The sequence below is a fragment of the Siphateles boraxobius genome, unplaced genomic scaffold (assembly GCF_051911475.1).
Source record: "Siphateles boraxobius isolate OS27281-9 unplaced genomic scaffold, OSU_SipBor_1 68, whole genome shotgun sequence".
Lineage (NCBI taxonomy): Eukaryota > Metazoa > Chordata > Actinopteri > Cypriniformes > Leuciscidae > Siphateles > Siphateles boraxobius.
Genome location: NW_027509195.1, coordinates 6,807,867 through 6,820,012, shown reverse-complemented (window position 1 = coordinate 6,820,012; position 12,146 = coordinate 6,807,867). Strand labels below are relative to the sequence as shown.

The 12,146-nt window shown below is 38.2% G+C and overlaps 1 protein-coding gene across 5 annotated transcripts in view; it reads right to left on the bottom strand.

Moving 5' to 3' along the window:
• nol4lb (nucleolar protein 4-like b) overlaps positions 1 to 10,045 on the bottom strand; it is a 96,449-nt gene extending 86,404 nt beyond the window's left edge. Inside the window, exons 1-3 of one of the 5 annotated variants that reach the window (XM_077214222.1) lie at positions 9,575 to 9,603; positions 9,092 to 9,466; positions 6,218 to 6,256 (exon numbers count right to left, since the gene is read on the bottom strand). In XM_077214222.1, coding sequence (XP_077070337.1) covers positions 6,218 to 6,256; positions 9,092 to 9,433 — 381 coding nt within the window. In that variant the 5' untranslated portion in view covers positions 9,434 to 9,466; positions 9,575 to 9,603. Of the gene's footprint in view, positions 1 to 6,217; positions 6,257 to 9,091 lie in introns of all 5 variants that reach the window. The other 4 variants (XM_077214226.1, XM_077214223.1, XM_077214224.1 and 1 more) reach the window with 4 other exon arrangements.
• Between the last annotated feature and the right edge of the window lie 2,101 nt (positions 10,046 to 12,146).

Sequence of the window (12,146 nt, the reverse complement as noted above, 5' to 3'; positions counted from 1 at the left end):
GCATCTCATAGCTTTCAGAGCAGGGCATATCTCTCTTGATCTGCCCTCTCTCAGTCCCAAATGCCTTTTCACCTATATACCCTCAACTTTCATTCTTCTCTTCTTTCTCTTGTACCATTTTCCCATTTCTCGTCTCCTTGAGCCTCTGTCGTCTTTTTTTCCAAGTAAAGTGAGTGATTAGTTTGCTCAATGGACTGCTGTATATTCTGTCGGTGAAGTGCACTTGTGTCGTATGTTTTGGCCATATTGGCTCTCAGGGCGTAAGCTGTGTCTGAGTTGGAAATGAGATTGGACACACACTTGGGGTTACCCTGCTCCATTGGGATTTATAAGGTCCTCGAACATGCACACCTGAGTGAATGCATATGCAGAGTGTATGATAATGCTCCGCAAATGACAGTATAGCGATAAGGCACACTGTAACTCAGAGCCCTGAGCCAATTAAAACATTGTTAATTTATCCTGCTCTAGAGCACCGAGATTCTTCACCATGGCAACCGCAGGAATGCAGGGAGACCAGAATACGCAGCCACTCACCTCACAGGCTGTCCTGCAGTTACTATAGTGTGTGTGCAGACGCAGTGAGATGCTGACAGTGGAAATGAAGATGAGTGACTGCTGGTATACTGTTTGCTCTTGTATTCTCACCTGTGATGCAGTCGTGAATAAGAGACCAGGCCAGGAAACCGATCAATATTGGAGCTGTTTATATTATCAGCACTGGCCAATGACTAACAGAAATGTTTGCTCTTTTGTGCCATTTACAAAATCTACAACAGCCATGCCATGTCAATGTACTTTGCCATGTCAAATGACGAGGTGCATCGCAATTAACATTCTTGTGCGGTATCCTTTGCCATTTTTTTACTATAAATAGGGTGACTTACAATAAAAAGTGCACTTCAAATACCCAGATGAAGCCATTAATTAACAGAGAAAAAAATGTATTCGTGCACTGAACTGTTGCAGCTTTCCTTAGCGGATATTATCAGATCCCAATACTGGATGACAAAATACCTTTATAACGTTCATACACCAATAGACAGTAGTGGAGTACATCTTTGCACCACTAGTGGCACCAAACAGAACTGTAGAAATAACTCTCCCTGTTTGTGGAAATTCAGATCTCACAAATATAACTTCGTAGCTTCATATATAATAAATAAAGTCTCTTTAGACAAAAAGTCACACTGTGAGACTTTTTGCAAATTGCTAAAATTGCAAAGATATATGTGGGACTTTATCTCACAAAGTGGCTTTTTCTTTTTTTTTACTTTATCTCACACTTAAGTTTTTTTCCTGAGGCAGAAATCAGATATTATGTTTTAAAAAATGTACATACTTCAGCTTAATAAACAATTGTATTGTCTCTAAATATTTGCAACATCAGCACTGAAAATCCCATACATCTTGGCCAATGAAGATCGCTGGGAGTGTATGAAAGTGCTCTACTACGCAATCATCAGTTATTTTGTACCTCCAGTATGTGTTTCAGTATTCTGAAACATAATTTTAATCTCCTTCTAGTTAACAAGAAAATTAGGCTTATTTCATTCCTCTGTTCACGGGTGATAAATGAAACTAATCATTTTGGTCTGTCATTAGCTCTCTCCAGCTGTGTGTATGCGTTTCTGTTGACTTCCAGGGTAGTGGAACGACACTTCCTCTTTTCTCTAATTCATAAATAATCACTCTTTCAGGCTTGTATCTGTCCTCGTGGCTGCACAGCTGAATCTATAGCCATAGATACGCAGGCCTCATGCGGAGGCCAAATTATAGACCGTCCTCCGAATGAAAGGCTTGGTTTTGTGTGAAGCGTGTGAATCTTGTGAATAGGCCATGAATATTCAGGACGAGTCACTCTATTTGCAGATATCAAAAGTAGCTTCACGCCAACTTTATTAAAATCAATTAGTTCCACTGTGATAGAGTATGACGCAGTGCTCCCTTCTAATCTCTCATTCCACACACAACCTCAGTGTCAATGTCATGAGATCAGTTTATTAGTGGTGCATGCTAAAGCTAACACGGTTACTTGAGGATAGTGACCTGAATAATAATAAACTTTGGCAAGTAACTCATAACCATACTTACTTTTCTAACAATTAGACACTCTGAAGTCTCAATGCTTTTTTATTGTTATGGTAACCATGAATTATGCTTGTTAGCACAGTGAGTGACAGTGATAAATATCACAGATTGTGACTACCATATCACAGGAAAGTCTTTTGACAGGGTTATTTATTTATTATTCAAACTTATTATTCAAATTATTATTAAAAAACTTCCACCAAATCTTAATTAACCCACAAGTTTGAGCGCTCACGGTTCTGTTCATATAGCACAGATTAACCAAACTTTTAGCAAAATTCAGGTGCGAGTCCTGAACATTTAAGGGAGTCAGTTTGGTTACAGAACACTACACCATATTTTGCTATTTACAATCATATTGTGTTGTGAATGCAGTTCAGAATGCAGAGGAATGGCCGTGTAATGTCAGCATTAAACAATTTGCGATACTCTTTTTTTCTCCCTATTGTGACTTATATCTGAACGGCTTCACAAACAAGAAAAATAATGTAGCGCGGGACTTGATTTTGTACATCTGGAATTGATTGAATGGTTGTGGACTGCTATTGCTTGATCTCATGTGAGTGACAGGTTGCCCCACCCTCGCACCAGCAAACACGTCATCGGTATACTAGTAACACCTAAGCAACCACCCAAAATAGCTTTAAAAAAAGCATAGAATCACACTGATTACACCCTAGCAACTACATAGCAACTCTATACCACCCACATTTAGCAGCTAGTTGCAAGTAATGTAATGTAAACATAGCCACAGAGACTCAGGTATGGGCTTTTTTTGACTGGGCTTGAACGAAATTACCCAAAACAGCAATGCTCTACCAATGGCTTAACATCTTAGCGGCTACTCTTATTACGAGCAAACACCACTGACAGTTTCTTAACAGAAAACAGAGCTTTCTCTACTGTGAGACACCTGTAGGACCTCTTAATGAAGTCCCAAGGAGAAAAAGACGTTGTGTGTGTGTGTGTACACTAGAGAACACACTGACCACTAGCTGCTCTGCAAACATCCGTATGGCCCCTTCTCCAGCAGAACAACACTCTGTTCCAATGTGTTCTTTTATCAGCTTCTGCCCTGTCCTCTCATCCCCCTCCTTCCCTCACTCTTCCTCTGCTCCTGTTAGCCTGAGCACTCACCAGCACAATTACCGCTGGAGCTACATCTACAGCTGCTTAACTAGCAGAGGGGGGTCAGGACCGCCGAATGTGTGCGGCAGAGGTAATCTGAGTGAAAGAGGAGAGGAGAGGAGATGTTTCCTCTGGTTCTCTCATCGTTGCGAAGCCGAATAAACCGAGAGCCCTCGATGAGCAGTCAGTGAATGTGAAAAACTCTTGCTCTTTACTGACTCTGAATGATTAACCACTCAGATCATTGTCCTCATACAACATCCAACCCAACCGACACACACATGCAGATACTAATCTTACCAGCTGCTCCCCTACACCTGCTTTTTGTGTGTGTATGTGTAAGAGATATTTGAGCCCCGGGTAACAGCGACTGGGGGGGTTGGGGGGGTTGTGAGATTACTCATCTTTAGTGTCCACATGAAAGAGAAAGAGGTGCATAGAAATAGAAAGATGAAGTTTGCTTTCTTGTGACAAAGAAACTCAACTTTGTCAAATTAGCAGGTCAATTATAGTTCTCTTTCTAACATGACCTGGACGTAATGGTGTGAAATTTTTTTTCTCAGAATTGAATGATATAAACTCACAATTTTTAGTTATAAAGTCAGAACTGCGCTATATAAACTCGCAATTCTGACTTTGTTCCTCATTTTACAAAATAAAATGTTGCAGTTACCCTTTTTATTTTTTATTCTGTGGTGAAAGCAAGCTTTCATTAATAACTGATAAATGGGAGCAAATAAAAATATAAACTATTTTGTCTAAAAGTAAAACACTAAAAACTAAAATCAATCATTTTAAATGCTACAGGTGAATTTTAGGCATCACAAAAATACACAATTATATACAAATTACATAATAATAATAAATTAATATTCATTTTGAGATTTGCTAAGGAATACATTTAACAGTGATCAGTGATTATGAATTATGATTATGAAATAAAGTTGAAATAAATGTTAGATGAAAACCCTAAACTTAAAAGAAAATGATCAATGTAAATAAATTAGTTGAAGTTGTAGTAAAACTTTTTAAACTAAAACTGATATAAATTAAAGATATTTAGAATTATATAAAAAAAGCACATTAACAAATATTAATAAATAGTGCAATACTATATAAATAATACTAAAATAACATTAACAGTGATTAAATTATTAGTATTTTTTAAGATTAACGTTTAATTAATGCTGATGTAAAAATAGAGGGAATCGGCAAGTCCTATAAACTAAAAAATTGGTTGGCCAATATGGTACCATATATTGTGTATCCCCGTTCATCAGACAGCAATTTGTGAATTTTAAAACTCTATTTACAGAGAGAACTGCCATTAAAAACGCCTCAAAATATTTCAAAGTCTGCAATGAACGGAACAAAATACAAGGTTCTTGAGATGATCGTGGCCCAAAATGCTGAAAAAATGACCAAAACGCCCATCCCTAATTAGAAATGGTGGTAAACACGTCACAGCTCACTGACTGTTCAGACAAACACAGCAGAATCACCTCCCACTCCATCTGCAGGGGTACGGCCCATGATGATGTCAACGATCATAAACCACATTATCTCCTCTACACCTGCACATGGCCGACCACAAACACAAACAACCATCAAACATTCCCACCCAGAATGTGCTGAGGGAGGGTCTTTCACTAATACAGAATCATTTAGCTCAGCGTTTGGGGCTCCTTTAGGTCACAGAGATGAATGGACTGATAAAACAGGCCGTCCCAGTTGATATGCTCCCTTAGGCGGAGCAGAGGCTAGACTACGCACACACACACAGCTAAGGACAGAGAGAGCCATATTTTACACATACTTGAGTTAGGCAAAATGAGTTTGCATTGCAATGTGTATTGAAAAATCAAGAGCTTGTGAATCAGAATCAAACTGAACAGGGGAATCTGTATTAACACCTACCTCAACTTAGAATTTGCCTCTAAATTGGTTCAATATTTTCTTTTAAAACACAAATTCATGAAATCATTTTTAAGCATGCAAGTGTCCAAATACTTTTTGGGGTCACTGTGTTTGATGTTTATATGTTGTCAATGTTTTGAGCTTCCCACTATCCCGTCCTACTCCACCCCACAAAATAAAAGAAGCTTTAGGACAAAATAAGCAGAAGAGAGAACAGCGTTCTTCTACAACTGTTGCTCAGTGTGTTTGGAGAGAGAGAGAGAGAAAGGGAGGAAAGAGAGGAACGTTAGGGGCTATTAATAGTGTCCACAGACGCTGGTGTCAACTGCATGTGATGGTTGTGTGACTGTTTCCTACAGCCACCTCTTTCTCCCTCTCTCAACATCATTTCTTCTTTCTCCCTCTCCTGAAATCCCCTCTGCTTTCTCTTGCTCCATCTCGTTAAACACGGAAAAAGTTGATTCTTGAGAGAATTTGTCGATAAATGGCATTTCCATCAGCTATATCGGTAACCGTTTTGAAGCGCTAAACCTTTTTTTTCCACCAAAGGACAGAAACATGGACAGAAGCATGACAATAGCCAGGTTTTTTTCACACAAAAAAAAACCTGGCTATTGTCATGTTTCTGTCCTGCGCTGATATGAAAAAAAAATTCCTTCCATCTTTCATCTTCTCCTCTCACGCCTTCATCCCTATAAGCGATTTCATCCCGTCAGTCTCAATTAACTCTCCAGCTACAGGTCATTTAAGGTTAGTTAGTTGAAGACCCATTTTCATGTGTGGATGATGTCTGCTGTATTCACACTATTTTAAGCTGATTGATGAGTAATACTGTAAGTGACGCGTCTGAGAGAAAACAGTTTGTCAGTCATAACGGCAGACTGATTATTGTCTTCATACCTGGCTTCTGATCGACCCACTCTCAAACTACTACTACACACAAGCACACCAATGAGGTAAATAACAGAATGCAGTACTGTAACTAGTTTTCATTTAAAATCAGTGTAAAAGGACATTTTAGATATACAAATGTTAAAGGAATGGTTGATACAAGATTTAAATTGTATCATTATTTACTCACCTTCATGTTGTTCCAAACTCTTTGCTGTTGCTTTTTTCCCTATATGGACACAAAAGTAGAACTTTTGGACTTTTTTGGAGCAGCTCTTCCAAAGCACCACAGGTCATAATCGCTAGGAGCCGCGAAGCTCCAAAAAAAGCACCAAAAAAAGACACCATAAAAAAGTCATATTAGTGTAATTTTAGTATACAGTATCATTATGGTATTTTATATCAGCTTTAAATTTAGTCCAAGTTTAGCCATTTTGTTATGTGCTTTTGACATTTTTATTAGTTTTTGTTTTTTGCAATATTGCTATATTTAGATTTAATTTATTTTTGTCAGTTTTAGTTTTGGTCCTTATAATACTACAACTTATTTCAGTTAGTTGCCAAGGCAAAGCACAGATTTTTTTTGAGTTATGTTTTTGTTTTATTTTATATTTTTCCTTTGATATTTATCATTTATTTTATTTTATTTCAGTTACTGAAAACTATTAACAGTTCAATTTTTGTTAAAAAAAACAACAACAACACTGGTCCATGTTAATTAATCACTTTGTTAATCACTATGTCATTGGAACATAGCAGCATAACATTTCTTAAAACACGTCCAAATTTGTTTCTCACTGAAAGAAGTGACAGCATATGGTTTGGAACAACATGAAGGTGAGGAAATGATGATTTGGGGTTGAATTATTCCTTTAGAATTCAATCAAGAGAATCGGGTCACCAGGTGACCTTTGCCAAGTTCCGTTTAATCGAAATTTGTATTACAGGTATAACATTCTCCATTTCTCACATCTGATATAAAACCTCCAGGCAATGGCCATGATATGAGCATGCTGATAGACAAGATCTCCTTCGCACAGATGCTCTTGAGTCTGGCCTCACAGCTTTGTTTTAAGCTGAGCTCACCAACAGGTCAGAGTGTCTGGATCTTGTGTTACCTGTGCATATTAGTACGCAGTCTCTGCAATGCTAATCGAATGGTGAGGGAATCACTTTCTCTCAGTTCACGTCAATTAGCCCCCCTGAGTGAACTGAAAGGGAGGAATGTCTCATAAAGAAAGCAGAACACACACATACCCAAAGCAAAGAGAGTGAGCGAAAATAGTATTTGAATAGGACAAATCTGGGGCAGCCACTTCATTATGAGGGTACACAGAGTGCATCCATCTTCACTTTTCCATCATACCACTTTCCTTTCCTTTATCAGTGAAATGTTCATAAGAAGAATCTTCATCTAGGCTCCTGATTATTCCATTTGTTCTGTTGAGAGCTGACCTGCTCACCTCGTCTCTGCCTCTCTATCTCTCCCTATTGCTCTCGTACAAACACACACTTATAACTAGCCTTTTCACCAATAATACCACACACTGATATCGTCTCACTAAGCTACACGGGTGAACTAAATCGGCAGGTGTGTTTAGGTTTAGTCAATTATTATTGAAGAAAGTCAACGGCTTGTAAACCTGAACTCTTCAGCTCAGAAAAAGACATGATAAATCATTTGAGAAAGATAACGTTATTAAAATCATGCATTTTATTTTTCTCTAAAACAGGTCTCAATACATATAAATGCTGTAAAAAAAATCATAATTTTGTGTGACTAAATGCTTTTCCTAATGATAAATGCAAAAAGAATAAATGCACGAATTTGGGCTTTCAAAAGGATGCTGTTTCTGAAAGGATCCATATATTATCATGAGAAAACGTATAACACTTTTATGAGTTGTAAATTCCATATGAATTCAAACGATTTGATTGTATGAAAACAAACGCTTTAAAAAAAAAAGCATGAAGCAACCTGTCATTGGAGCATAAGCGGGTGAGATTGCATGGATTCATACGAATGCCCACCACCAACTCACCAAAATGTAAAATAGTTATGAATTATCATGAGAGAGTGTTGGCCTAATTAACCCTAAACAGACACATATGGGTCAATGATAATGGTGATGAAAAGGGAAAAACATTTATACTGATTTCTACCAATTGTTTGATCTAATAATTTTAAAAATGTCAAGTGGCCTAGTTGTAATTTTACTAATTTTACTGTAACCATCAAGTGAAATACTTTCCATGCACTTTGAATATAGCCTACTTGAGTTTACTCAATTAATCCACTACTCAAAAGATCAAGGTAACAAAAATGTCAAGTACTGCATAATTAAGTAAAAAATATAAATGATGTCTTGTCACATGACAACAAAATGTCTTCCATGCTGGTTACACTACAAAACTACTTTTCAAAACCATACTTTTTCACTACTACTACAACTAATAATAATAATAAAATGTTGATACAATATAATAAATAATATGCCAAACCATTTACGCCAGCATTAAAAATTGCTTTTTTGTTTTGCAAACTATGGCTAGCTTTTTTCAAGCCCACAAAAAAAATTCAAACAGAAATTGAAAAACATTCAGAAACCGAAAACAACACCACAAAAAGGTGCTCAAGTTATTGCCAGTATAAATACATAGGCATATTTTTCTTTTAATTATTTTTTTCTATTTTTTATTTTTTTCAGTCGACCATCTTAAAAGCACATATTCACAACAAATGTTTAATTCGTCAGCTGCAAATTTCATTAATATTCTGAAGGGTAAATTGGTGTTGATTGTTTGTTAGTGACTGACAGCTTCCGGACAATCGGTTGGCGGAGCTGCCACCGTTCCCGTGGATACCGGGCGGAGTGACACACGAACAAGTGGTTAACGGAGACCAGAGAGTGACATGAACTCCACTACAGATAGAACCATGAACAAGATTCAACGGTAAACATGTGCGCCATTGTGCGTCTGGCGCAGGATTTGCATAGGCAAATGTCGCGCACTACTATTACGCGTTTGACAAGCAGACGGGGAAAAGAACACCCATACTAACCGTTGCCTTGATGGGGACGTACAGGACCGGTCTGTCCGCTGCCCCGTTCTCGCTCTCGCTCGTCTCGCCCTCAGTGTTGGCCACCTGGAAACCTTTGGATTTCACCCAGAACTTAAATTTGGCGTTGATGTGGTTGCTCTCGATATAGACACCCTCCGAGTCGTCGCTCTGTAGGAGGGTCTGCAGAATTTTGTTGTATTTTCGCCGGGTGACGGTCTTTGTTTTGCCGGAGTCTCCGTAAGTGCGAAGGCACCACTCCTGAAAATCACCAAACATCTCCGCCTCGGACACCGCGGGGCTTCGGCTCCTTCTCGTTAAATCCATCCGTTTTTTTGTTGACATGGCTTTGTCGGTCCTCCTCCGGAACGAAAGAGGCTTCGTAAAAAATGTTAGATATGTAAGCTAGATAGGCTATAGCTCCTATTTTACCGCGAATAGACTACAAATGAAAATATTCTTCAAATTGCGGTGGGTTTGTCTAACCTCGCACCTGTTAACGGAGCCGTCTCTTCTGTCCCACAGGCTGGCAAACAAATGACAGTCCCGCGTCTCCTGTTGAGGAACTGAAAGAGGGGCCGTCCTACAAACGGCTTTCGCCCACCTGTAAGCTGAGGCTAATTAAAAGAAACCGTCGTTCGCCTAAATACGACGATTAGGCTGTGTTAATACACGCAGGAGTCCAAGGATTGCTATAATAAGGGGCAAGTGGTCCTCTCAGCCACTTGCGTTGAAGCTCGGCTCTGTGAATGAACTGCTGCTCCACCTGAAATCGCTCTCACCACCTGTTAGAATGAGCTCGAGCCTCGACGCTCCTCCCGCCTCTTCACGCGGAGGACGGGATTACAGGTGCGTGTAATGTCAGGTATATGAGGAATACTAACTGACACACGAGGCGGTGGGATGGATGACTTTGAGCGGCGTCCCATGCGCTGTGGGACAGTTCAGATCCAGGAAGTGCAAGCGTTCAGATATCCCAAAGCAAGCAACACAAAGCAGACGAGTGTCCCGAAAAAAATCGACTAGGAGGTTATTGCGTTTAAATGTTATTGGTTTATAATATATTTTTATTTTTTTGTAATTTATAAAGTAGGCCTACAGTATTCAAGTAAAACTAACTTAAAGAGCATTTACAATGAAATTACATTTGCTGGAAAAGTTTTGAATGTAATATATATATATATGTGTGTGTGTGTGTGTGTGTGTGTGTGTGTGTGTGTGTGTGTGTGTGTGTGTGTGTGTGTAAATACAGCATATCTCATAAACTCCATAATCAAACCACTGCAGTAAATCACATGCATCCAGTCATTAATGCAGTAAATACATAGATGAATGAAAATGAATGGGTCCTTAGTTCACCCCCCCCAAAAAAAAATCAATTCCTCACCCTCATGTGTGTGTGAATATAGAAACATGCAATGTTAAATAAAAATATAACTATATATATACACATGCACACACACATACTTGTATATGTTTATATATATATATATATATATATATATATATATATATATGTGTGTGTATATATATATATATATATATATATATATATATATATATGTGTGTGTGTGTGTGTGTGTGTGTGTGTGTGTGTGTGTGTGTGTAACGGAGGCCAAGAGCTGTGCAGATAAACCTCACTCCCCTGATCTAAAGAGGTGCTCTAACGACTGAAACTAGCGAATGCAGTCTTTAGCCTCCTTGATAGAGTGTCCGCCTCCCACCCCTTAGTCCCCGGTCGAGGCCCGCACAGAAATGTGGAAAGTAGGAATATACCTATACGAAAAACTGACATTTATAACACCTATGAGACCTTCAATAATGTGAACAGGGCTTCACACAATACGCTTTATTATTCTAAAAACCGAACAGTTCCACTGAAGGTTGACTAAAGGAGATTTCAGTACGAGATCGGTATCGTAGTGTTGTCCTTTTATGTATTTAAAACTGCTCATTAATTTATATTTTCACTAAATTAGCTTTCCCAGCTCAGTAGCGGATGGTGCTAACAATGGGTTTGGTTCTCAGTGAATGCATGTGCTGATCAAATGTAGGCTATACCTTGAATTGAAAAATGAATTGAAAAAGTTAATCTGTTTTCTGTTTTTTAAAGTCTGAGAACAGTGTCTTGATGACCAGATGTTGTTAACTTTCATTTAGATAGATGTGTCCTGAGGAAAAATGTATTTTCATTGATCATGAGAGTTTGCTCTTTCATATCTTAGAAGACTTAATTGAGTTCTTTAAGTATCAATGTTGTCTCAGATGTCTGTCTTAAAATGCCTATGAGAAATAAAATAGAAACAGTTGAGACAATGTAGACATACTGAGCTTACTATGGATACCAGCTTAAATATTTTAGTAGAATGTGATGAGAAATTTTCATCACAGACCCTGAACAACCCTTTCCCAAAAGAAAAACTGTAGAAACTATAGACTAAAAAGCCTGATAAAAAGATAAAAAAGGCTCCATTTGCACTCTGAACTACTGAGAGATCTGCTTTATGATTTTTCATGGGTACACAGTACACATACACACACACACGAAAGTCTACTAAAACATTTTAAGTTGTGATTTGGGTTAAATTCATTAATGACTCGGACAAAGTATTTTCCAACATAAAGATATGTAAAATATAAGAATAATGCAAATGAATCAATATTAATCTTTAATATAGCCTCATGGGCAGCGCTTCAACATGTTGAGCTATTGTGCTTCAGGCAAACCCAGTTCGAGTCCTGGCTCACAAAGCTTTCCAGATCCCGTCCCCCTCTCTCTCCCACTTCACTTCCTGTCTACTCTACCCTTTCCTATCGCAATAAAGGCAACAAAAAATGCTAAAAATAAATCTTTAAAAATATATATATTAATCTTTAAATAATCAACTAACCAATACTCATCAAAGTGAGTAGCTAAATAATTAATACTGCAGATAATGTGGGCGATCGAGGAGACCTTGAGTGAACAGTGAGCATGGACGTTCTGTGCTGGGCTGAGTGCGTTTGTGTAACTCCAAGTGCCATGTGTCTGAATCAGACACAACATACAATAACACAT